The 21,270-nt window shown below is 48.6% G+C and overlaps 8 protein-coding genes across 8 annotated transcripts; 5 read left to right on the top strand and 3 right to left on the bottom strand.

Annotated features, from left to right (window-relative positions):
- The first annotated feature begins 413 nt into the window (after positions 1-413).
- Positions 414-1,981, top strand: L228DRAFT_244280 (NAD(P)-binding protein). The gene has a single exon (XM_018331883.1). The coding sequence runs from the start codon at positions 586-588 to the stop codon at positions 1,513-1,515; it is 930 nt and encodes a 309-aa protein (XP_018190994.1). The 5' UTR covers positions 414-585; the 3' UTR covers positions 1,516-1,981.
- Positions 1,314-3,065, bottom strand: L228DRAFT_244279 (oxidoreductase). Its single transcript, XM_018331882.1, has 4 exons — positions 2,920-3,065; positions 2,608-2,869; positions 2,044-2,545; positions 1,314-1,980 (listed from the first exon to the last, which is right to left on the bottom strand). Exons 1-4 carry the CDS (start codon positions 2,930-2,932, stop codon positions 1,690-1,692), a joined length of 1,068 nt encoding a protein of 355 aa, XP_018190993.1. The 5' UTR covers positions 2,933-3,065; the 3' UTR covers positions 1,314-1,689.
- Positions 3,066-3,596: 531 nt separating this feature from the next.
- Positions 3,597-6,120, top strand: L228DRAFT_236538 (Dihydropteroate synthase; the record flags this gene model as incomplete). The annotated part of the gene is made up of 4 exons (XM_018330838.1): positions 3,597-3,688; positions 3,754-4,798; positions 4,877-4,951; positions 5,026-6,120. 4 exons carry the CDS (start codon positions 3,597-3,599, stop codon positions 6,118-6,120), a joined length of 2,307 nt encoding a protein of 768 aa, XP_018190992.1.
- Positions 6,121-6,941: 821 nt separating this feature from the next.
- On the bottom strand, positions 6,942-9,266 carry L228DRAFT_76546 (arf GTPase-activating protein). Its single transcript, XM_018336839.1, has 6 exons — positions 8,857-9,266; positions 8,655-8,790; positions 8,419-8,602; positions 7,645-8,366; positions 7,267-7,590; positions 6,942-7,161 (listed from the first exon to the last, which is right to left on the bottom strand). The coding sequence occupies exons 1-6, from the start codon at positions 8,923-8,925 to the stop codon at positions 7,133-7,135; spliced, it is 1,464 nt and encodes a 487-aa protein (XP_018190991.1). The 5' UTR covers positions 8,926-9,266; the 3' UTR covers positions 6,942-7,132.
- A 29-nt stretch (positions 9,267-9,295) lies between these two features.
- L228DRAFT_265905 (TIM21-domain-containing protein) lies at positions 9,296-10,249 on the top strand (the record flags this gene model as incomplete). Its single annotated transcript, XM_018334781.1, has 5 exons — positions 9,296-9,586; positions 9,642-9,829; positions 9,892-9,946; positions 10,001-10,100; positions 10,158-10,249. The coding sequence occupies 5 exons, from the start codon at positions 9,296-9,298 to the stop codon at positions 10,247-10,249; spliced, it is 726 nt and encodes a 241-aa protein (XP_018190990.1).
- Positions 10,250-13,080: 2,831 nt separating this feature from the next.
- Positions 13,081-15,109, top strand: L228DRAFT_244275 (mannitol-1-phosphate 5-dehydrogenase). The gene has a single exon (XM_018331881.1). It carries the CDS (start codon positions 13,523-13,525, stop codon positions 14,828-14,830), a length of 1,308 nt encoding a protein of 435 aa, XP_018190989.1. The 5' UTR covers positions 13,081-13,522; the 3' UTR covers positions 14,831-15,109.
- A 648-nt stretch (positions 15,110-15,757) lies between these two features.
- On the top strand, positions 15,758-17,932 carry L228DRAFT_76496 (Rhodanese-like protein). The gene is made up of 3 exons (XM_018336838.1): positions 15,758-16,005; positions 17,046-17,346; positions 17,805-17,932. Exons 1-3 carry the CDS (start codon positions 15,894-15,896, stop codon positions 17,863-17,865), a joined length of 474 nt encoding a protein of 157 aa, XP_018190988.1. The 5' UTR covers positions 15,758-15,893; the 3' UTR covers positions 17,866-17,932.
- An 845-nt stretch (positions 17,933-18,777) lies between these two features.
- On the bottom strand, positions 18,778-21,174 carry L228DRAFT_217780 (SAGA complex subunit Ada2). The gene is made up of 3 exons (XM_018330165.1): positions 20,744-21,174; positions 19,249-20,652; positions 18,778-19,124 (listed from the first exon to the last, which is right to left on the bottom strand). Exons 1-3 carry the CDS (start codon positions 20,834-20,836, stop codon positions 19,056-19,058), a joined length of 1,566 nt encoding a protein of 521 aa, XP_018190987.1. The 5' UTR covers positions 20,837-21,174; the 3' UTR covers positions 18,778-19,055.
- Between the last annotated feature and the right edge of the window lie 96 nt (positions 21,175-21,270).

Here is a 21,270-nt window from a genome sequence, read left to right as displayed (position 1 = left end):
CTAACTCTAATCTGATTGAATCTTGTGAAAAGTTGAGCTCACTCTTCTGCGGTTTGCGCTGTTGAATGAAGATGCTTGTCCAAGCTCACAAAAACATTGCTGTAGCTACTTACGTCATCGATATTCCCAGTAACATATTCCCCATGTGAAGCCAAAACATAAACTCCTTTCTCCTCACCTCAAACCTATCCTGAGATCCTTCTAAAATCTGTATATATAACTAATTCTTGAGAAATAGAATCTTTTATGACAATAATAAATATATAGTTAGGAGATGATTAAAGTATCGCAGTGCAATAGCTACGTCAACATTCCAGTGATGGAGCTCCCTGGAAACAGCAATCCGATTACATCATCACCCTAGGCCTCTCCTAGAAGCATCACATGTTGCCTAATTAATAATGAATGCCTCTCCTATCATGATTTAGATAAAAGAGAGAGAGAGGAGAGATATGTTGTCTCCAGAAGCAACCGTCCGTGCCTTTTCTCATATATAACATAGTTAAATACTGACTCGCCTGATCTCCATTGTCCGGAAGGCTTGTCATCATCGCAATTGCCATTCATACGCATATCCGATAAAAGATGTCTAAAGTACTGCTCATAACTGGCGCGACTGGAAAGCAGGGAGGAGCTGTCGTGGATGCTCTGCTCTCGAGCCCAGATGCGAAGGATTTCACAATCTTGGCTGTCACACGCAACGCAAGCTCCTCGGGTGCTCAGGCGCTGGCAAACCGTTCTCCGAATATCAAGCTGGTCGAGGGCGATTTGAATGACCCGGAGGCCATCTTCAAAGCTGCTGCAAGAGTAACCAGTCAGTCTGTATGGGGAGTGTACAGCGTTCAGTCGTCTGTGGGGTCGGGCGGCGCAGACGTTGTCGGTGAAGAACGGCAAGGAAAGGGCTTAGTGGATAGCTCCATTGCGCATAACGTCCACCAGTTTGTTTACTCCTCTGTGGATCGTGGAGGGGACAAATCTATCGAGAACCCGACAAACATTCCCCACTTTATTACCAAGCATAATATTGAACGACACTTGCTCGACAAGGTTAAATCGTCTGGGACCAGCATGGCCTACACGATTCTTCGTCCAGTTTGCTTCATGGAAAATTACACACCTGGCTTCATGGGCAAGACCTTTGCAACTCTGTGGAAGGTCTCTGTTGGCGACAAGAAACTGCAGCTCATCTCGACTGCAGACATTGGATACTTTGCTGCGCAGGCGTTCATTCACCCGGAGCAGTATCACAACAAAGCTCTCAGCCTGGCAGGTGATGACCTCACCTTCTTTGAAGCCAGTGAGATCTTTAAGTCCAAAACCGGTGCCGAAATGTCCACTACATTCGACATTATCGCCTCAGGTATTACATGGGCGAGCAAAGAGATGGGCCTCATGTTCAAATGGTTCCGAGAGGAGGGATATGGTGCTAATGTGGCTGAGCTGAAGAAGATTCATCCGGGACTTTTGGGGTTTGGTGATTGGCTGAAGGAGAAGAGTGCCTTTGAGACAAAATGAATTGGCTGGCGCTTCCTTCAATAAAAATATCTGCAGTTGTTTCCTTCTCTTTAGGTGTGGCCTATAGGTGGTATATCATCACGATTCAACATGAAAGGATTTTATGGGAATATTCCGTTATGTTTAAGCGCTATAGTATGTTAAAATCATTCATTCATAACTCCCTTGGCCATTTCAAAGTTTAGCAAGCATCTTATTACCGGTCTGCAGCCACTTGACTGCATCCGTGACCATTTCATCCACGATGGCCTTTGCACTCTTCCGCTCAGTGACCACAGCCGCTGCTTTGCCCATCAAAAATGGTCGAGCATTGTCCATGGTCTCGTCGTCAATGTCATCTCCGAGCTTTTCAAAATCATGTTCCACAGGAATGATTCCTTTGCCAGTAAGCTCCTTGATCTCCTCTGTTCGTTTCTCTTCCCAGTTCTGTATATATGGATTATTTCTGACCCGCAATGGGCGTCCCTGTTATGGATAGTAGTCAATATACTGCTCATTTGATCTATGAGTGTAAGTGCGTGATCTTACCGTGAAGATGATGGTTCGGACATTGTCGTCAAAGCCTGCAGTTCGGACAGCTTCCTGATGAGCTTTGGGCGCGCCCGCCTCTTCCGAGAGTACAAATCGAGTTCCAATCCAGACAGCATTAGCACCAAGCATAAGAGATGCTGCTAATGATTGCCCGTTGAACAGACCTCCGGCTGCAATGACCTGGACATCCTGGCCGGTAAATGCGCTCTTCTTTCCCCGACACATTTGCGCGACAGTGGGTATAAGTACTGTCGTCGGAACGTGGCCGGTATGACCGCCTCCTTCGCCTCCCTGCGCACATATAATGTCTGCTCCGACCTCTAAACACTTCTTGACGTGTTTTGGGTGACCAATCATATTCATATAAAGCACACCTGCGTTGTGAAGACGATCCACCACATGTTTTGGCGGCACTCCAATTGCCGAGACAAACAATTTGGCGCCACTATCGATGATGATTTCCACTAGTTCATCGAGTTTTCCCTTTGTATAATCATAGCTGTCATAGCATGTTCGTGAGTATTGACTGTCTCATAAAGGAAGAGAAACAGTCATACATACTTTGTCTTTCGCGCACTACCACCAACTTGCGGGATCAAAAGATCCACGCCGAATGGGGCATTCTTGTCCTTTAAATATCCTTTGAGCTCCGCAATTTGTTCCCGAAGCATATCCGGAGTATAGCCAACCCCACCAATCACTCCAAGTCCTCCAGCATTGGTAACAGCCGCAGCCAATCTTGGACCGGCAGCAACGTTCATACCAGCAAGTAGAACTGGGTGATTGATTTTGAGGAGATCCGTGACAGGGGTGCGAATCTGCTCTTCGGAATGTCAGAATGAAGTGACTTCACGTATGGGCAAGCTGACTCACGAGGAGACGCCATCTTAAAGGCAAGTTGCTATATTGGAAGGGAAAAGAAGCAGAACTATCACAGACTTGGATCTGAGCTCAGAGAATTACAGAAATCAAAAACGAATAGATTTGTTTAGCTAAAGTTGCTTCAACCCAGACTCATATACTGGGGAGTAATGGTAATTGGGGGTCAAGTGACAGTCGAATATCTGGGGAATGAGACACCGAGCACCCTGCTGCTCCGAGAGCCGAGGCTCGTGCTACGAGTATCGACCGAGGTACTTCTACCAGTCTCGCGGTCGCTTATATACCCGTGAAAGGAAATGTCACCAGCACTAAGGACCTTTGGGAAACTGTGGAGGGGTCAAGGTTCATCTTATCCGATCTTATCAGATTGAAAATCTAATCTAGAAATAAGCTGTGGGCAACATCCCTGTTTGTTCTGCAGACGCGGGCGGATACGAGTGACGAAAGAAAAGCTTCGGAGAAAATCTACGCTGGAAACATCAATAAAGATGAGATCCGCCCAATTCCAAGCGTAATACTTGATATTTGGAGGCGGCACATGCTTTTTCACTTGTCGTACTTCCCCTCTGTCAATGACAAAGCTTGCCGTGTTTCGGCGGCCAGCTCTCCGCCTTTTCCGTGGCACCCAAAACAATTGGCCGGCACGACCTCTACAGAGGTTTCGCCCAATGTCCTCACTCTCCGACGATGAAGCTTTGAATGGTGTCGCACCGTTGAGCAAGGATACTGCAGATATGATTCATGTAAAAGGAACTCGACTGTGAGTGTGAGCATCGACATTGGACCCACGGGGGACGACTGCTAATTTGAAAATCAACAATGAAGCGGGAAAGATTCTCGTCAGAATGCAGGAGACGTAGACACAGTCGATGTGTTTTTACAAACGGATTTCAGTCTCTCATCATCTGCAGACAGTCCAAAAGAGCCTGTGGATTATGCAAAAGTGTCAAAGTATCTTCGCGAAAAAGTCCCTCGCCCTGGTACTCTACCTCTTCAGTTCGCGCGCAAGATCACAGAGCATGCTCTCTCGCTTTCGCAGTCAATCTTTGAAGCTCGCACGACTCTGCGACTTGGGCCTAGACCACAAGCTCAATTTACGAGTAAAAGGACGTACAATGAAACAATTCCACCCAGACGATCACTGAGCTTGCAAAGGAGAAACGATAATTCAGGTGTATTGAATGGGAGTGACTTAGCGTCGACCAGGATTCCAGAGGCATCGTTGAAAAGCACAACAGAAGGACTCAAATTTACAAACCCATTAGGATCGCCTATCACTGAATATCCAAAGGAGCAGCAGATTACGATGGACGTGCATCTGTATGCTCAGATACCATGCCAGGAATTACTTGATCAACCACCTGCGAGGTTTGCATCTCTGAAGGACAAGGACTTGGAAGCACTGGAGGCGGATCTCCACGAGCTAACCACGCAACTTCCAAATGCTTTAGCAACTGCTGGGAAAATCGCGTCCTGCTCATCAGTGGAAGCTCTAGCTTCTCATTTAGCTGACGAGGGTTTCCGGATCGGCGATGAATACAATGCGGGCCCACTTCTCCACGCCGTGTCAATTCGACTTCGGAGGCCAAATGCTGCAATTGATACAAAATCCGCCGCGATTGTTGTCAAACGGTTCCGAGAAGATCATGGGCAACCAGACTATAAAAGGATTGCGGAGCTGAATCGCAGAGGTCTTCACCGTGCAATAATTGCTCTCGGAAGCAACCTTGGAGATCGCGTGGGTATGATCGAGAAGGCCTGCGAGGAAATGCGACGTCGAGGCATCAAGGTTGTGCGTACCAGTGGACTATGGGAGACGGAAGCAATGTACGTCTTGGACCAAGCACGATTTGTCAACGGAGCCTGTGAGGTAAGTCAACCTGCCATTGAACTTTTTTTTTTATTCGACACTGGACATCAGTCTAACAATACCTGACATCATCTCCAGATTGAAACCAGCCTGAAGCCCTTGGACCTTCTTGATTTGCTGCAGAGCATAGAAAACGACCTCGGTAGAATAAAAGTAATCGACAAAGGTCCTCGAAACATTGATCTGGACATTCTTTTATATGACGCCGAAGTCATCCACCATGATAGACTGATTATCCCCCACAAGCTAATGCTCGACCGACAATTCGTGCTCCAGCCTCTATGCGAGCACGTCCCCCAATCTTCCACAAGTACTACACTCTGCTAATACATCCCAACAGACTGATTCCGTACGAAGCGCAACCGCCCCCAGCGCCACCAACCTCATTTCAGCACCATCTCAGAGCTCTACAGGTTGGCGCCGAGGGTCTTTCAACCATCACACCTCTCAGTCTAGCTCTCGACCCCATTACTGCACTCACGCCAACCCGAAAAACACACATCATGGCCGTCCTCAACCTCACCCCTGATTCCTTTTCTGACGGGGGCCTTCATAACCCTGCCAACACCGAAGCACTTGCCTCCACAATCAAGCAATTCATCGCCGATGGCGCCACCATTCTTGACCTCGGCGGCCAATCAACGCGGCCAGGCGCCGAAGACGTCGGCGAAGCGGAAGAGCTATCTCGCGTCCTCCCAGCTATTCGACTGATCCGATCACTCGCAGAAGGCCAAAAAATCTGCATCAGCGTCGATACCTACCGCGCGCGCGTTGCCGAGGAAGCCGTCAAGGCAGGCGCCGACCTGATCAACGACGTCTCTGCCGGCCTTCTTGACCCTGCCATGCTTTCCACTGTCGCCTCTGCCGGCGCTACCATCTGCTTGATGCACATGCGCGGAACCCCGGCCACAATGACGTCCCTCACCGACTACCCCGCGGGCTTGATCCCAACCATTGCCGACGAACTTACAGCCCGCGTCGCTGCCGCCGAAGCAGCAGGCATACCCCGCTGGCGCATCATTCTTGATCCAGGCATCGGCTTTGCCAAGAACAAGCCCCGGAATCTAGAAATCCTCCGTCGCCTAGCCGAACTCCGTGCCCACGAACCCCTCCATGGTCTACCGTGGCTCATAGGCACCAGTCGCAAAGGCTTCATTGGCCAAATCACTGGCGTCAACGAGCCCCGCGAGCGCACGTGGGGTACCGCCGCCGCCGTCACGGCTGCTGTCCAGGGAGGCGCAGATATCATTCGTGTGCATGATGTCTCGGAAATGACAAAAGTCGTTCGCATGGCAGATGCGATGTTCCGTGTGCCGTCTTGAAAACATTTCACTGCTGAATATCTCCCGATCTATATATTTATATCTTTGATCTATGGTTTTTTGCATTTTTAACTTTTATTGATATCCCTCAAAATCGCCATTTTCTTTTTCCTTTTCTTTTTGCCCTCCTTATCCTTTTTTTTTTTTTTTTTTTTTTTTTTTTTTTTTTTTTTTTTTTTTTTTTTTTTTTTTTTTTTTTTTTTTTTTTTTTTTTTTTTTTTTTTTTCTTTTTTTTTTTTTTTTTTTTTCTGTTCTTTATTTATTTTATTCTATTTTTTGTTCATCTATTATAACTCTTTTGCTTACCACGATTGAAATCCGTTTCAGTCTTTTTATCTTCTCGGCCTTTTTGATTCTTGTGTTTCATTCAAACACATTTCGGTTTAACCCACTGTACTATTGTCATGTCATGTCATGGTCAACCCATGTATTTATGTTGTACTTGGCAAATATATGCCATAGAGGACCTTGCGGGAAAGAAAAAAATAATGAGGGAAATAATACATGCTGTATATACCTTCTCAGATGTCCGACTAAAGCTGATTTGGCACTGGCGCGAATATGTACCACTGAAAGTAACAAAGTAATGTAGCGGAAAAGATGGAAATTTATCGAATCAACATTTTGCATCTATTTTATTTTCCTAGAAAATGGGGGGGAGGGGATCAACATTCACGTGTAAATGACAGAAGAAACAAGAAAATGATAATCAAGAATTTCCACTCGGATTTAAAAAAAAAAAAACAAGCTTTTCACTCGTCGATAAAACGCCAATTCATGTGAAGAGGAGGGGAAAAAAAGGGAGGACATGTTATAATAGAAATAAAATTTTAAAATAAAAAGCTTGTCAAGATCGTAAAATCGGCGTACGTGGATTAGGGACTTTGTTGCCAGTGGCATCAATATCAAAATGAGGTGCATCGAGGGATGGATCATGGAAGTAGAGGGCGAAAAGGGGATTTAAAAAACATGATATACTGCAAAAAACATAGTATCATTGTGATATCTCAATTTAGCTGTTAAAGTAGTTGCGCAAGGCCCCTAAGACAAGAAAGAAATGATAATTAGTATCAGCTGCCCAAGAAATGTAATCGCAATGGGAATGACTGTCGTTGACGGGAAATAAACAAAAGAGGAAGAACCAACCTTGCAATCGAACCGCGCCCTCGCCGAGCGCCTGCGTGACGCTCTCGAGTTCATCGCTAGCCGTAATACCATAACGTCGAATGATATCCTTTGCCGCATCTTCAAGGTTGCCGTAATTGCCGGCAGCCTCCGCAGCAGCCTCGTCTTCTTCGGGTCGTCCAAAATATGCGTTGCTTGAAATTGACGTTGCCCCATCAAACGCTTGGAGACGAGTACGAGCTTCCGACTGAGCCGTTGGGTCAAACTGGTTACGTCCAAACACCTCATCGGACGAAATGCCCTTCTGGCTGCCAAATTTCGAGGTAATTTCTGAGTCTTCATCGTCTGCAAGTCAAGTTAGAAACATAACCCTGACCAAGGCGCGACGAGTTTCCTTACCTGCCGGAGTCGCTCTGCTTGAGCCCGTAGATCCGAAGCCCATTTTCTTAGGTGCAGCGGCAGACTTGCTTGCTCCCACTTGTCCAAAGCCCAAGCGCCCAATGCCCATGCCAAGCCTCTCAACTTCTCCACTGCCTCGCTCACGCTGCGCGGTTCCACCTCTTGGCGGACTCATCGGGGCAGGGCTTCCAATACTCGGCTTTTCTGTGGAAGCTGAAGTCTTGGTCTCGGCTTGAGCTTGTGCGGCTTCGGCCTCGGGATCATAGCCCAACTTCTCGATCCGCTCGGCTTCTTCCTTGGCCTTCTTTTCCGCGGCGTCGAAATCGATAGCCTCAGCTCCAGAGACTTTCTTCGCTCCGAGCTTCTGAGTCTTCTTAGCGCCAAGGATATTCGCTTTTCGAGGGCCACCACTCGGCGTATTCTTTCTGATGGCGGCAGAGGAAGTTGTCCGGGTTGCTGGGGCTGAAGAAGTTTCCGAAGACACAAGAGGTGAGGTTGGTCGCGGGTTGCCGTTGCCATTGGCACCGGGATTGAGGAAAGGAGATGCAGTACGACTAACGACAGGGGGCGTCGCAGTTCGAGATGGAGGATTGCTGGGTCGCTTTATGGCGGGTTTATCCCAAGATGAAAAGAAGTCGTCGCCGGAGTCGCCAGAAGGAGTTGCGGACCCTTCGCCCGAAGCTGGAGTAGCAATATCCGTTATCACTACCTCATCAGGATACCTAACATAATCGTTAGCCTGGTGGCCAATTTCTCGGTCTCTTCAAGTCATACTCTCGAGTGTCCGCCTCCACGCGCTTCCTTAATTCTTCCTTGTATTTAGTTGCGGCGTTTGACTCGTATTTGACTTTTGAATCTTTGCTGGCCAACGCAGCAGACCCGCCGTGGGATTGGAAGTACTTTGTGGCCGACTCGTTTCCGCCGACTTTCATGAATCGTAGTTGGTGCCATGACCATTCTTGCCAGTTGTAAGCATGAGAAATTTCAAATGCAAAGAAGGAGAGACATACGATCAAGGTTAGTTGAGCGAACAAAGGAGATATGTGTTCCAAGGTTTCGGTGGTTTGCGGAGCAATCAAGGCAAAGGTAGATGCCAAAAGGGATTGACGACCAGGTCGGATTCTTGGAGCCGCAATCAAAGCATACCTGGATCAGGCGATCAGTCAGTCAGTCTGGGGGGACCCTAAGAAATCCCAGAGTTATGCCATTCACCTTGTTCGCAGGTTTAGTCTTCAACTTTTGAAACAGTGCATGAGATTGGGATTTCGTTGCGGTAGCCATGGCGGATAGTATGCTCCCTTGAGCGTGAGAGGGATAGTGATTGCAGCAGATGAGGCCCTATCAGCCCCTAGTAATCAAGTTGTGTCTATGCAAGATTGTCACAGAGATGTAAAGCGGTTCAAGGGATGCTGAGAAGGTGAAGTCGTCGATGGTAGGGGGAACGGTCGCGACGTTCGTTGTGCCAGATACACACCAGCCTGGCCCGAAATGGAACCCGCCTCTGGAGAAATCTGCGCCTAACCGGAATAGGCTATCCATTTTCCGCTACCACTGTCGAATCGAAGCCGAAGCTCCATGCAGATCAAGAACACAAGCACTCGACCCTTTGACTGAATTATACAAAATTTGTCTTCCGTATCCGACAACGACAATGATCTCTCAACAATATTGCAGTCTTTTCCGCAGCTCTTGGAAAGTACAACCTCGCCTGCTTTCTACGATTCAGACCCGCCTGGCCCTGGGCCACAGTCCCCGCCTTGCCCAGAGTTATGCCACGCAAAGCAGCCTAGGAGGAAGCAGTGGCTCGTCCCGGAAGCAGGTCTCTATTGCCAGTGATGATGGCAGGGTGCGATGGGGCGAATTGACAGCACGCGAAAAGGCAGCAAGAACTACTCAGCAGTCGATTAATTTCTTAGCGATCATTGCGGGTGTCGTTGGAACCGTAAGCAACACACTTTCGACAATCATACGCAAATAGCTAAGATAATCTCGCACAGGGTGCTGTTGCAGTCTTTCTTTATACCGACGTCTTTTCTCCGGAGAGTAAAACAAATCACTTCAACAGAGCAGTTGACAGAGTAAAGGCCGACTCTCGGTGCGTGGAGCTGCTTGGCGACAGCAAGAAAATCAAGGCACATGGTGAGGGTCAAACAACGAGCAACTGGGCGATGGCGAGACCAATTGCGTAAGTGAAGATGGTTGGCATAAGCTTCGTAGACAGTGACCGCATATTGACTTTATGACCAGTTCAACTGTACAGAAGGACCGGACAGGGACGGAGCATTTGTTGATGCATTTTCATGTACGCTGCATCAGCTCAAATTTGATTTGTGCATACCGCTTACATTCAATCTAGGTCGAAGGCCCAATTGACAAAGGAGTCGTGAGCCTCCATATGACGAAGCGCCCGGGCCAGCACGAGTTCGAGTACAAATATCTGGCACTTGACGTGAAGGGTATGCGACTTTCGTTACATATACCAATGGAGAATGAATGCGCTAACTAGATGCAAGGACATCAACGCCTTTATCTGGAAAATGCCGATGCGCGACCAGACGGTTCCGGTAAATCGAGCGGAAAGCTTTTCGGAGTGCGGTGGTGGTAGACACTGCAAGTGTCTGTCATCGTTGCCTGACTTAAAATGCGTGTCGAACATACTCGCTTGTGGCGCAGTCCGAATCGTTTGAAGAATCGGCCAAATTCATTTCCCTTGGCACAAGCCATGCAACAGAGGCATTCCGGCCCGGGCAGCAATCGAATGCCGGTCTGTCCGCCTCAGCCACCCGTTTGCGTTAACTTTCTGGTAATGCATGATAGGCGATTGTCCCTATTAAAACCAGGTCTTATATACATTAAGTTGGTTGGACGGTTTTTATCCTTTGGCTTGCGTCGGAACCTGGGAAGCCATCGCACTGGAAACCTAGGCGCGATTTGCATTAAAATCTGGATCCGTGCAATGGCGTAATGGCTCTTCTGGCACAAGTGATAGACTGGCGTGCTCTTGCCCTAGTCCTTCATGGACGTTGTTAGCGATTGGAAGGCAGCCCTGGAGTTGTTCCTATGGATATGTTATTGAGTGGATTGTACATGATGGATGTCCAGCCTTTTGGGAAACCATGAGAGCAATATTTGCTGAGTCACACAGGGCTCGAGCTATTGACATGTCGTATGTTTGAGAGCACCATGGACGGATGTATGTGCCAGTGGCGCGACTCTATGGGCCGGCACTAGGGAGATCTACAAGGCTTTTCCCAACATAGGACAGCTTCTCGAATGATGGGGGCTTTTTTGAAAAATTTTTTTTCTTTACCTGTTCGTGCGCCTGGGATATAGCGCTGACTTGGTAAGATTAATCAGTCAATTAAACTGTCATGTTCATTGTCTACGTTCAAGGTGAATTGGTAACGTGGTGGAACGCCTCGAAGCCGAAGTTCACCCAAACAACTTAAAAAAGGACCCCTGTTTTATCGCACGTGGAGTGATCTTTTGAATATGACATTACTCCTTTTGGACCAATGAGCGCATGTCTACCAAGGTACACCCCGGAGACGATGGTCTTCGCGGCAGAGACGATTAGCCACGGTTTGTAAGGGAAGAGCAACCGATTGACAGTGTCATGAATGAAGAACAATTCTGATGGGATCGAATCAGATCCGATCAACATCTCTTGGCTTTGCGACTCAGGGGCTCTTCCAATCCAGGCCCGGTCATCGGCGATGGGTTATCAGTCCGGAACCTCGCAGACCCCAGCCCAATTACCGAGACACACCACTAGTGATGATGACGCTGTGCTAGAACATGAATGATCGTTGCAGCAACAAGACGAAACAGAGGATGACGACGATTCAGGCAAGAAGTAATTCCTTCGGCATGATAGCATATTCTATGAGATTACAATTATCAATGCATCGTAACATAATTGGCTGTGCCTCTTGTTTTTACAGGGACAATCGTCCCTCGGCCACATCGTACGGCGCACGGCAGAGAACCCCCTCACGCTCCCTATGCCCCGCCGAAGTTTCCCGAGATACTATAACTCGCGAGTTGACCACGAGCGCCATTGTCTTGGCGTGCCTTGCCAAAAGCAGCGTCTGGGCTGGGAGCACGATAGATGAGAAGTCCACTGCATGGTGTTCTACTGAGTCAGACAGAAAATGTCGCCTGTGATTTGAGGGGTTAAATCATAATGTCGTCAAAAAAGCCCATGGCAAATGTCATACAAGCTCGAACACTACCAGCAGGGTGACAGTTTGTGGGCAATCATCGGGGAGCATCGATCATTGGAAACATGCGAGATCAGCAATGCTGAGCCACATGGATTTACATCAGACCCTTTTGAAGTGCCAAGGCTTTCTTCATGATTACGTTTGGATCGTGATGCCTACTTTACCTGAGGGAGGTGTTGAAAGACAGGTACAGATACCTGAAGAGGGCACGGTGACGACAGCGAAACGATTGACATGGGGTCAGATTGTTAGGCCCTCGGCCATCCCCCTACGCCAACCCTGGACAAGGGGAACTGTGCTCAAGGCATCCTTATTTTTCCTTGACGATGAGGTAGAGATACGCTCTTGGTACGAATGGATGCTGCCTTGGGGCCGAGGCAAGAGCTGAGATGCTCTGCATGCATTTCATCAGTAGTGCCGAAGAGTGAGGCTGCACGAACCCGTTCCTGACGATATCGGGGAGCTGCCCGTCTGTTTTTCTTTCGTCGTCCCCAAAACTAAGCCCAACTAGAAATTCAGTACGATTAGTGAAGACATGATCGTTATTGGTTTGGAAAATTAATCAGTGTTGACAGAGATCTACAGGGCGGAAAAGGCAGGAAAGATGAGCCGTGGCCTGTTCTTCTCGTCATTGCCGCATTCAGGCCGGGCGGTTCTGGGTGGCTCGGTGGTTCGCTAAAAGGAATGAGATTGGGTGGCCTGGTGGACCTTACCACCTTAACCAATTCACACGATTTTTCAGTTAGAGGGGGCTCGCTATGAAGTGCTGTAGAAGTACCTTCGTTGCCGCATCCCACCTAGCTGGACCTAGAAGGAACTATGGGTCCCTCGTACCGCTCTTGGGGAGCCTTAGCCGTGCAGAAAAAACCAACTGATAGCTGGACCGCGCTAATCTCTAATCCGACTTTTTGTTTGCTTGTCCCGATTATGACAAGCTGCCTGGACTGCCTTGGTCCGTGGCCAAACATCCCACCCTCCACCATCCCAAAGCATTTTCGCGCAATTCCAAACCTAAACAAACCATGGCGCTGATGACACAGGAGAAGCTAACAATCGGCCTTGAAACGGAGGGGCTTGAGAAGCTCGCAAGCCCCCCCCGCGTGACATTGACGCATCCAGCCCTTGAGAAGGTTCACACCAATGGGTGGTATGTTGTTTGAAGAATTTGTTAGAGGGAAATGATTCAAAGCGTGCTGGCTGGTGATGGATAAAAAGGACCCATCTTCGCTGTGGAGGATGGATTCAGGAAATTTCAATAATCATCAATCCACTGCTCAGAAAGGGTTCAATCCAAACTCTTTTACTCAAATATATTCCTTTGCATTCAAAGGTTCATACATTTTATCATCATCAACTCTCTTCCTTCCTTCCCAGTTTCGGCCCCGGCAAATTTCCATCTACCCGAAAGCGGCCCCCTCGCCTGGCAGGAACTTGTTGTGGTTCACGATAGCTGCTAGCTGAAGTCACTCCTGACGTTGTGGCGTTTGCTGTGAACTCCACGTCTTCCTTACCCCACAATATAAACAGGCTACCCCACCATTGGGATACACCCGCACAATCGTTGTTCTTTCCCACGATTTTCTACCCTCAAGTCCTTTCTCATCGACTGAGATTATTATTTTGATCCTCTCAACATTATTTCTCCAGTCATCATGGGAAAGAAAGCAGTACATTTTGGCGCCGGAAACATTGGGCGCGGCTTTGTTGCCGAGTTCCTCCACAAATCGGGCTATGAAGTCGTCTTTGCAGACGTCATGGAGTCCATTATTGGTGCCCTGCAGCGTCAATCATCATACAAGGTGGTTGAAGTTGGCGCCGACGGGGAGCACGAATATACCATCTCAAATTATCGCGCCATCAACTCCAAGGAGAATGAGGCCCAAGTTGTCGAGGAGATTGCCAGCGCAGACCTGGTAACGTGCGCAGTCGGCCCAAACATTCTCAAGTTCATTGCTCCTGTCATTGCCAAGGGCATTGAGGCGCGAACTTCCGGCGCGCCGCTCGCAGTCATCGCTTGCGAAAATGCCATTGGTGCGACCGACACGCTTGCTGGATTCATCAAGGATGAGAAGAACACGCCCAAGGACCGTCTCGCCACCATCGATCAACGAGCCACTTTTGCCAACTCGGCCATTGACCGAATCGTTCCAGCTCAAGACAATCAATCATTGGACGTCAAGATTGAGCAATTCTACGACTGGGTCATCGAGGTCACCCCTTTCAAGGGTGGCCAGCACCCTCCCATCCAAGGCGTCAAGTTTGTCGAGACCTTGGATCCCTATATTGAGCGGAAGTTGTTCACGGTGAACACTGGTCATGCTACTGCCGCATATTTTGGCTATGTTCGGGGTCACCACACTGTCAATGAAGCTCTTGATGACCCTGAGATTAAGCAGATGGTCAAGCGTGTCCTGGCGGAAACCAGCAGGCTCATTGTTGCCAAGCATGAATTCTCCGAGCAAGAGCAAGGCGAATACGCACGCAAGATTATCAAACGCATTTCGAACCCCCATCTAGAAGACCTCGTGGAACGCGTTGGTCGCGAGCCGATGCGAAAGCTAAGCCGCAAGGAACGTTTCATCAACCCTGCCTCGCAACTCGTTGAGCGCGGCGAGAGAGTGGATGCTCTGCTTGGTGCTATCGAGGCGACATTACTATTCCAGAATGTCGAGGGCGACAAGGAAAGCGCCGAGCTGGCCAAGATTTTGAAGCAATTCTCAGCCAAGGACGCTACCGCTCGGATCACCGGTCTTGAGACGGATCATCCCCTATTTGGATTGGTGGAAAAGGTTGTGTTGAAGGTCCAAGAAGGTTCGTCATCACGATTGACTCCACCTCTTCATTCATCTGCTGAGGCTAACTTTTACCAAAGAACGATCAGCAACGCCCTCGAGAGTGTCCACTCCAAAGACCGAAGCAAGATTATGAATTACGTTCCCAGATTTGAACGAGTCCTTTGACGGGATACTCTTTTCCTGTACAATAAAGTCATCGCTGGCGCTGATATATACGCTTTTGCGCTTTCCTTTCCTTTCTTAACTTTCTCTGTTTATTCTTATTTTATATTTTTATTTTCAGGCTTTGGCGCGCGGGCATCACTGGTGTTGGTGCGAACCCAAAGCGCAAGTCGCTGATACTTTTCGATGAAACTTTACGATGGTCTACGGCTGGGAATGATCTGGGGAACAAATTGGCAGATCAACGTGTTTATCAAATTGAACATTTTTCTTTACTCTCTCAAGTCCTCGGACCAAAGCCATTGACATTATGATGTGTGAGCTATGCGGTGAAATGACTCAAACCGACGTCGGATCTTATCTGCCAACAATGGAAATTACCGGCGAGATGGCGAAATTACTTGTCAAACATTGTTGAGGTATCAATAATCCTCAATCTAGAATCTTGCCGCGTTCTGAGCCCTTCCCCCCCCCCCCCCCCCGGGGGGTGATGTGTATCTCACGATAGTGCCCCCCGTATTGCGGCCAGCAGTAGACCCAAGTGGATCCCGGACTGGAGTAGTGTAAGCACTGAGTCTCATGGTTCAGTACTCCATGCCGTACGATGGAAGTTGTCTCCAGCTTCAATTTACCCCGCTGTGGTGCCCCATGGGCCGAGGCGTGGTGCGGGACCCACAAGATTACTTATTACTGTGCCGTTCATTATTACTTCATCCGCGCCCTTATCTGCTTTGTCCTCTCCACACACACACGCACACACACACAGCGAAACACACAGACGAAATCCTCAGTAAAAGCCCCACTCTCTCAGAGTCGTTAGGACACAACCAAAAGGTCTAGAGTAGCCATCATCTTTCGAACCACACGATTTAGAACGTCATCAAACCAGCATCTAAGCCACTCAAATCTCCCCCCATCATATTTGCGTCTTAGCCATACTCGGGCCCTTTGTCCCGGATCTGCCTCTTCTTCTTCTCTCATTCATTCGACCCTCCCCCGGGCAATTTTCGCGCTGAGCCGCGTGGACATTTCAACCCAGTTAAAAGCAACCAAGGCTTAGCCCAAGATGTCCATGGTCACAGTGGGATCCCTGCAACGCATGACGGCGGAACAGCTGCGAAACATTCTTCTCACGACGCCAAAGCCGCCTATTGCAATTATTGATGTACGCGATGCCGGTAAGTGACAAAAAAAGAGATTCTCTTACTTTACTATATTATCAATCATCAATCGTCCCCTGGTACTTTTTCGGTACAAGGAAACGCCCTGTTTTGTTTCTCTTTTCTGCACGTGAAAATAATGCCTTATTATTGCGCAATGCGCAATGCGCACTTACCAACTTGTTATTATTATTTTTATTATTATTACTTTGCTGTGCTTCGCGCGCCTTTGGCGGCTGGCTTTGGTATTTTGTCCGCATGATGGTTTTCCCTTCCCGTCTTGCATAATTCATTCTGCACACTGCAGACTACCTTTCTACCTTTCTACCCATGCTCTTTTCTAAAACTCATCTCCATGCCTGCCCTACCCCGGGTCGTCCTAATAATATATTTTTGCTCGCATCATGGTTTGATGCTTACCCCTCATTTACCTCCTCCTCGGGCTCATTCCTTGAGAGTGTCTCTTCAGCCTCAAAGGCGCACATGCGGCCGTTTCCATTACCCCGCGATGCGCACCTTGTTTGATTCCTCTTTACACTGCTTGGCGTCTGTTGTACCTGTACTTTATTCGACACAATCTCATGCCCTCCGTGCAAACGTGCACAGACTGCAGAATCTCTTACCCTGCATGCAGAATTATCTCTATGCCAAACGCCAAATGCCTCTGCCATTGTTTTTTACTGCGCTGTTTCTCTTTCTGTTTCTGTCTCCGTTTCAGTGTCAGCACTGCCAACACTCCCTGCTCTGCTAACGCTGATACGGGCTCTACCTCAACTTCTCCTTTCTCTTCTCCTTCTCTCTCTCTCTCTTTTTTTTTCGTGAGAACTTTCCTTTGATGAATCTTAGCTAATCTGCTCGGCCGTTTCTGCTCCCCTTCTTTCCCCGCGATATGGTAGAACCACAAGGATGCTCGTCCTCGAGTCCCTCAACCCTGGAGGCTGCTGTGACTACCACCGCAGGTCAGAAGGTTACAAGCGTTCATCGCTATCCTTGTGGTTCTGCCATGCGCATTGCGGAAGAAGGGAGCACCAAGGCCATTGCCTTTGCCACCATAACAGACCATATTGGCGGCCATATTCTAGGAAGCCAGCACGTACCGTCTTCATCGCTAGACTATCGCGCACCCGAGCTGGTCCGGACGCTTGCTGACACGCCCACCGTCGTGTTTCATTGCGCTCTGAGCCAGCAGCGCGGGCCGGGAGCTGCGCTGCGATATCTGCGCGAACGTAGTCGTATGGGATACGACAAGACCGCAGCAGATGTCGTGGCAGAGGGCGGCGAGCAAGCCCAGGGAGCCCGGGAGAAGCCGCAACAGCAGGTATATGTTCTACAGGGAGGTTTTGTAAAATGGCAAGAAAAGTGAGTCGATCTGTTCTTTGCTTTCTTTTTTTTTTTTATCTATAATTCATTCTGCCTCTTATCTATTGATTTCAATTCCTCTTTTTTATCTGGCGTATTTTCGTTTCTTTCCTTTGACTATTGTGTTTTCATCACTCTTTTTTTATCTATTGGGTTAACATCCGTTCTTTTATCTATCGTGTTTTCATCCTCTTTTACACATCCTCCTCCCAGCCCTTTTTTGTTGTGTATTATTTTTCCTTTTTCTTTTTCTTTTCCTTTCGTTTCCCCTTTTTCTTTTTTCTTCTTTCCCCCATTTTCTTTTTTTCATCCCCCAATACTTTTAATCCGTACGCACGTATGCCCGTCTACAATCACCCCCCACTCCTCTCATCCCCTAGTTCTAGCACGTCAGAACCCCCTGATCGATCGCACATGAAGCACGTATACATAGAGCTAACATTAATTGCTTCGCACAGATACGGATCCGACGAGCGCCTGACAGAAGGCTACGTCAAGGATATCTGGGAGGCTTTCTAAACATGTGATGGACGCATCATGCATATTGCGGCTGTAGACTTTCTTTCAAATAGAGATTGATATCCAGTAGTCTGTTGCATGTGTTCGCTTACGGAGTATTTGTTTTGTTCTTGGTCTTTAGTATCCAGAGGAGACTAGTAGTCGTTCTGCTCTTTTATGAGTCTTATTTTAGACGACTCTTGACTGGTGGTGGTGGTGGTGGCGATGATGATACACCGCACGCCGTCTTTTCTCCTCTTTTCTTCTCTTCTCTTCTCCCCTCCTTCGCCCGCGCCCGCGTCCCGTCCCCCTCTCGAAATCACATCCCCATAACCCCACAACCACACAGCATGACCCTTGACCTGCGACCTGTGCCTGGCGACCCTGCGACCTAACATATCAATTCACTTGGACCTCAGATGAACGGACACTGTACATAGATGAAGCGGGTCTCGAAAGATTGAACATAAGATTGAAGATGAAGATGAAGATGAAAGGATAAAGTTAAAAATCAAACTAATTCGTAACTCGTATTCTTGTTCTTGTTCTTGTTCCTGGTCCGTATTTACGTGAGAGACAAAGGACGAAACGCAAAGAGATGTCATAGAGAGAGAGAGAGAGAAGCAAAGGGAAGCAAAGGGAAGCAAACGCTAAGTAACGCCACCATTGTCCGCTGCCCGATGCCCGTTGTCCAATGTCCAATGTCCATAGAGTGACCGAATCCCCGAGTCACGGAATCGCCGGATCGCCGGATCGCTGAATCACTGACGGACTTACAGAAGAAAAAATTGAAAAGGTTTTTTAGACGGGCCGTAGAAGAGGATAAAAAACTGAAAAAGAGGAAAAACGCCTGAGGCAGTGGATAACACCGGAAGACGAGGATAAAAATATTGGAAAAAGAGGATAAACACCCTCAAGAAAAAAAAAAAAAAAACCGCAGAAGAGGAAAAGACAAAAAAGTAAAGAACTCCAGATTAGAATTGTACAGAATTGTATCAGTCTCCCGGGCAAAGAAAGAGGAGTAAGGGAAAAAAAAGGAAAAGTAAATGTCCTTGGGAAACGCCATCCAGCGTGAAAAAAATTGGAGAAAGGGATAACAGGCTAATCTACAACGCGAAGTGGAAACCATTGACCTGTTCAATGGCCGTTTGACAGGCGAGAAAACAACGTTAGGGGATGGAGCGGTGGAATGATGGGATAGGATCATAGAATCATGCTTTTCCGATCCAGCCGCTGTGTACGAAAAACTCAAAGATCTTGCCGCTCTTGTTGACGTCGATCTGGAGATATCATGTTAGTGAGAGGGGAAACATGGGATGAAAACATAAGAAACATGGGATAAAAACACAAGAAACACGGGATGAAAAACATTAAAACGTGTCAGCTACATCAGGTGTGTAATACCTTGCAGATTTCTCGGGCGGCTTTGCGTTTGAGATTGCCGCCCTGCTTCATTGCTTCCTTCATCAGATGCTCCTTGATGACCAGATACGGCTTGGGATAGATTCGGAGTACGCTGCATAGCTCTTGCTCTTCTTTTGTCAGGAGGTGGAAGTCAGTCGCGTTCTCGCTGTTGAGTTTCAGCGGAGGAGCGTTGTTCAGTGGCTGGACGACGTATCGTGACTTGTTGGACGACGGTGTGGGAGTAGGCGTCGCGCCGTTGGTTGCGTAGCCATTGGCGAGCTGGGTCTTGTCGGGCGCGCCGCGGTTCTGATGCTGCTGCGACTGCTGCTGCTGCAAACGAAGCGGCAGCTCGGGCGCGGTGAGGATGCTTGTGGATGTGGGCGTTTCGACTGGCGGCGTGGCCTTGTTGGCGCGAGCGCTGGCTAGTCGGTCAAAGGCGCCGGTGAGGGCGGGGGGTCGTTGGGCGCGAGCTTGTTTCTCCTGTTCGTATTTCTCGCCGGTCTTGAGATCGCCGATGCGCATATTGCGCCACTCTTGGAGCTGGGCAATGGCTTGACGCAGGTTGTATTCGTATTCGAGGCCGGTGCAGAACTCATCGAAATCTTGACGGTTCATCATGCGCGCGAACGGCTTGGCCTTGTTTAGCAAGTCGCGCTCTTCTTTTGTTCGTTTCTTGTCCAGCGCAGTGTTTTTGCGATATTCCAGCAGGTTGTGCTCAAAAATAATCTTCTTGCGTTCGGTCCGCCGTATCAATCTTGAGTTGTAAATGTCCATGACTGTCAATTTGAGCTCAACCTCGGGCTCCGTCTCGCCCGTCCTGGGGTTGACGCCGTCGCCCGGATCGAATTGCATGTGCTGAACTGTCTCCTCGGCTTCGTTCATGAATTCAGTTTCGAATTCGAGTCGTCCTGGCATGTAACCCTGGACTTCGTGACATGCTGGAACACTGCTCGTTGGCTTTTGTTTGGGTGTTGTTGGTGCCGCCGCCTTGGCCGCTTCTTTGCGCTCCTCAATTCGCCGCTTTTTCCGCGCCTGGAACTCTTCGCGCGTTGTTAAATCGATGAGGCTTCGGTCATTGGGACTGGCTCGCTCTGGGAGCGGGAATTTGGAGCTCTCGATATAGGTCTGTGTGTAGTGGTCTCGGACCTCGTCCTTTGTTCGATACCCCCCAATGTGATCCGCAATGTCTGCCCAAGATCCCAGCCCGTAGGTTTCCGCGCCTTCTAAGAGGAGAAGCTCCTCGTCTGCACCCCAATCTTCCTGATAAATTGGTACCGAGTGTTGTTCGATGACCTGATATGGGTGTGTCCTTGGGTCGTGGTTATGCGACGCTTCTCCGCTTGAGAAACACACCACGCATAGGTCGTAATCACTGCAAACGCTATGCGCACAACGTATTCGAACCTGAGTTTACCCTCAGATTAGCCCCATTCGAATAATGCGCCTGACATACATGTGGCGCAAAGACTGATAATTTCAAAGCCCAGATACTCACTGTTGAGGTAATATCCACCGAGCACACATCGCATACGTATTTCACGCCGCCCTCTGTCCCGCGCGCAGCGGTCTTCTTCTTAATAACACCCATGTCCGAAGCCAGCTTGTGTGGTCAGTCTGCCCAGCAAGTTCCCTGACCGGCGTCGGCCTGGAACAAGGAAAAAGAGAGGACAAACGGTCAAGGTGAATGAAATCAATGATATAATATAAACAAGGTTCGGAAGAGCAAATGCTCCACTCGCAGTTTCTTGCGAAAGAAAAGAGGTCAGCAAGTAATGAGAATTGCAGTCACAGGCGCAAGCTTCTCTTTCTCAGGTTGCGGTCGCCTGTTGATTGAAACAATTCTTTGTTTATGGCGTAATTGAATAAACACCTCTTCAAGCATGCGTATCGGGAGTCCTTGATTGCCCGGCCTTCGGCGTCGTCAACTGTCAACCATCCGACGATCAGATTGGTTGCGGATGCGTGTTCAATCAAGAGCCAATCAGAAGCGAGAATAGACACAAATGATGACTAAGGATAGGA

The sequence above is a fragment of the Xylona heveae genome (genome assembly GCF_001619985.1).
Source record: "Xylona heveae TC161 unplaced genomic scaffold L228scaffold_2, whole genome shotgun sequence".
Lineage (NCBI taxonomy): Eukaryota > Fungi > Ascomycota > Xylonomycetes > Xylonales > Xylonaceae > Xylona > Xylona heveae.
This window is presented reverse-complemented; position numbering and strand designations above follow the sequence as displayed.

Coding starts and splice junctions, on each gene's coding strand:
- L228DRAFT_244280 (XM_018331883.1), top strand. CDS start 586: ATGTCTAAAGTACTGCTCATAACTGGCGCGACTGGAAAGCAGGGAGGA.
- L228DRAFT_244279 (XM_018331882.1), bottom strand. Junction 2,546..2,607: donor GGTAGTGCGCGAAAGACAAA/GTATGTATGACT, acceptor ATGCTATGACAG/CTATGATTATACAAAGGGAA. Junction 1,981..2,043: donor TCCGAACCATCATCTTCACG/GTAAGATCACGC, acceptor TATCCATAACAG/GGACGCCCATTGCGGGTCAG.
- L228DRAFT_76546 (XM_018336839.1), bottom strand. CDS start 8,925: ATGGCTACCGCAACGAAATCCCAATCTCATGCACTGTTTCAAAAGTTG. Junction 8,791..8,856: donor AGACTAAACCTGCGAACAAG/GTGAATGGCATA, acceptor CGCCTGATCCAG/GTATGCTTTGATTGCGGCTC. Junction 8,367..8,418: donor GTGGAGGCGGACACTCGAGA/GTATGACTTGAA, acceptor CGATTATGTTAG/GTATCCTGATGAGGTAGTGA.
- L228DRAFT_244275 (XM_018331881.1), top strand. CDS start 13,523: ATGGGAAAGAAAGCAGTACATTTTGGCGCCGGAAACATTGGGCGCGGC.
- L228DRAFT_76496 (XM_018336838.1), top strand. CDS start 15,894: ATGTCCATGGTCACAGTGGGATCCCTGCAACGCATGACGGCGGAACAG. Junction 16,006..17,045: donor TATTGATGTACGCGATGCCG/GTAAGTGACAAA, acceptor CCACCATAACAG/ACCATATTGGCGGCCATATT. Junction 17,347..17,804: donor TTTGTAAAATGGCAAGAAAA/GTGAGTCGATCT, acceptor TGCTTCGCACAG/ATACGGATCCGACGAGCGCC.
- L228DRAFT_217780 (XM_018330165.1), bottom strand. CDS start 20,836: ATGGGTGTTATTAAGAAGAAGACCGCTGCGCGCGGGACAGAGGGCGGC. Junction 20,653..20,743: donor CGGTGGATATTACCTCAACA/GTGAGTATCTGG, acceptor GGGTAAACTCAG/GTTCGAATACGTTGTGCGCA. Junction 19,125..19,248: donor CCGCCCGAGAAATCTGCAAG/GTATTACACACC, acceptor TGATATCTCCAG/ATCGACGTCAACAAGAGCGG.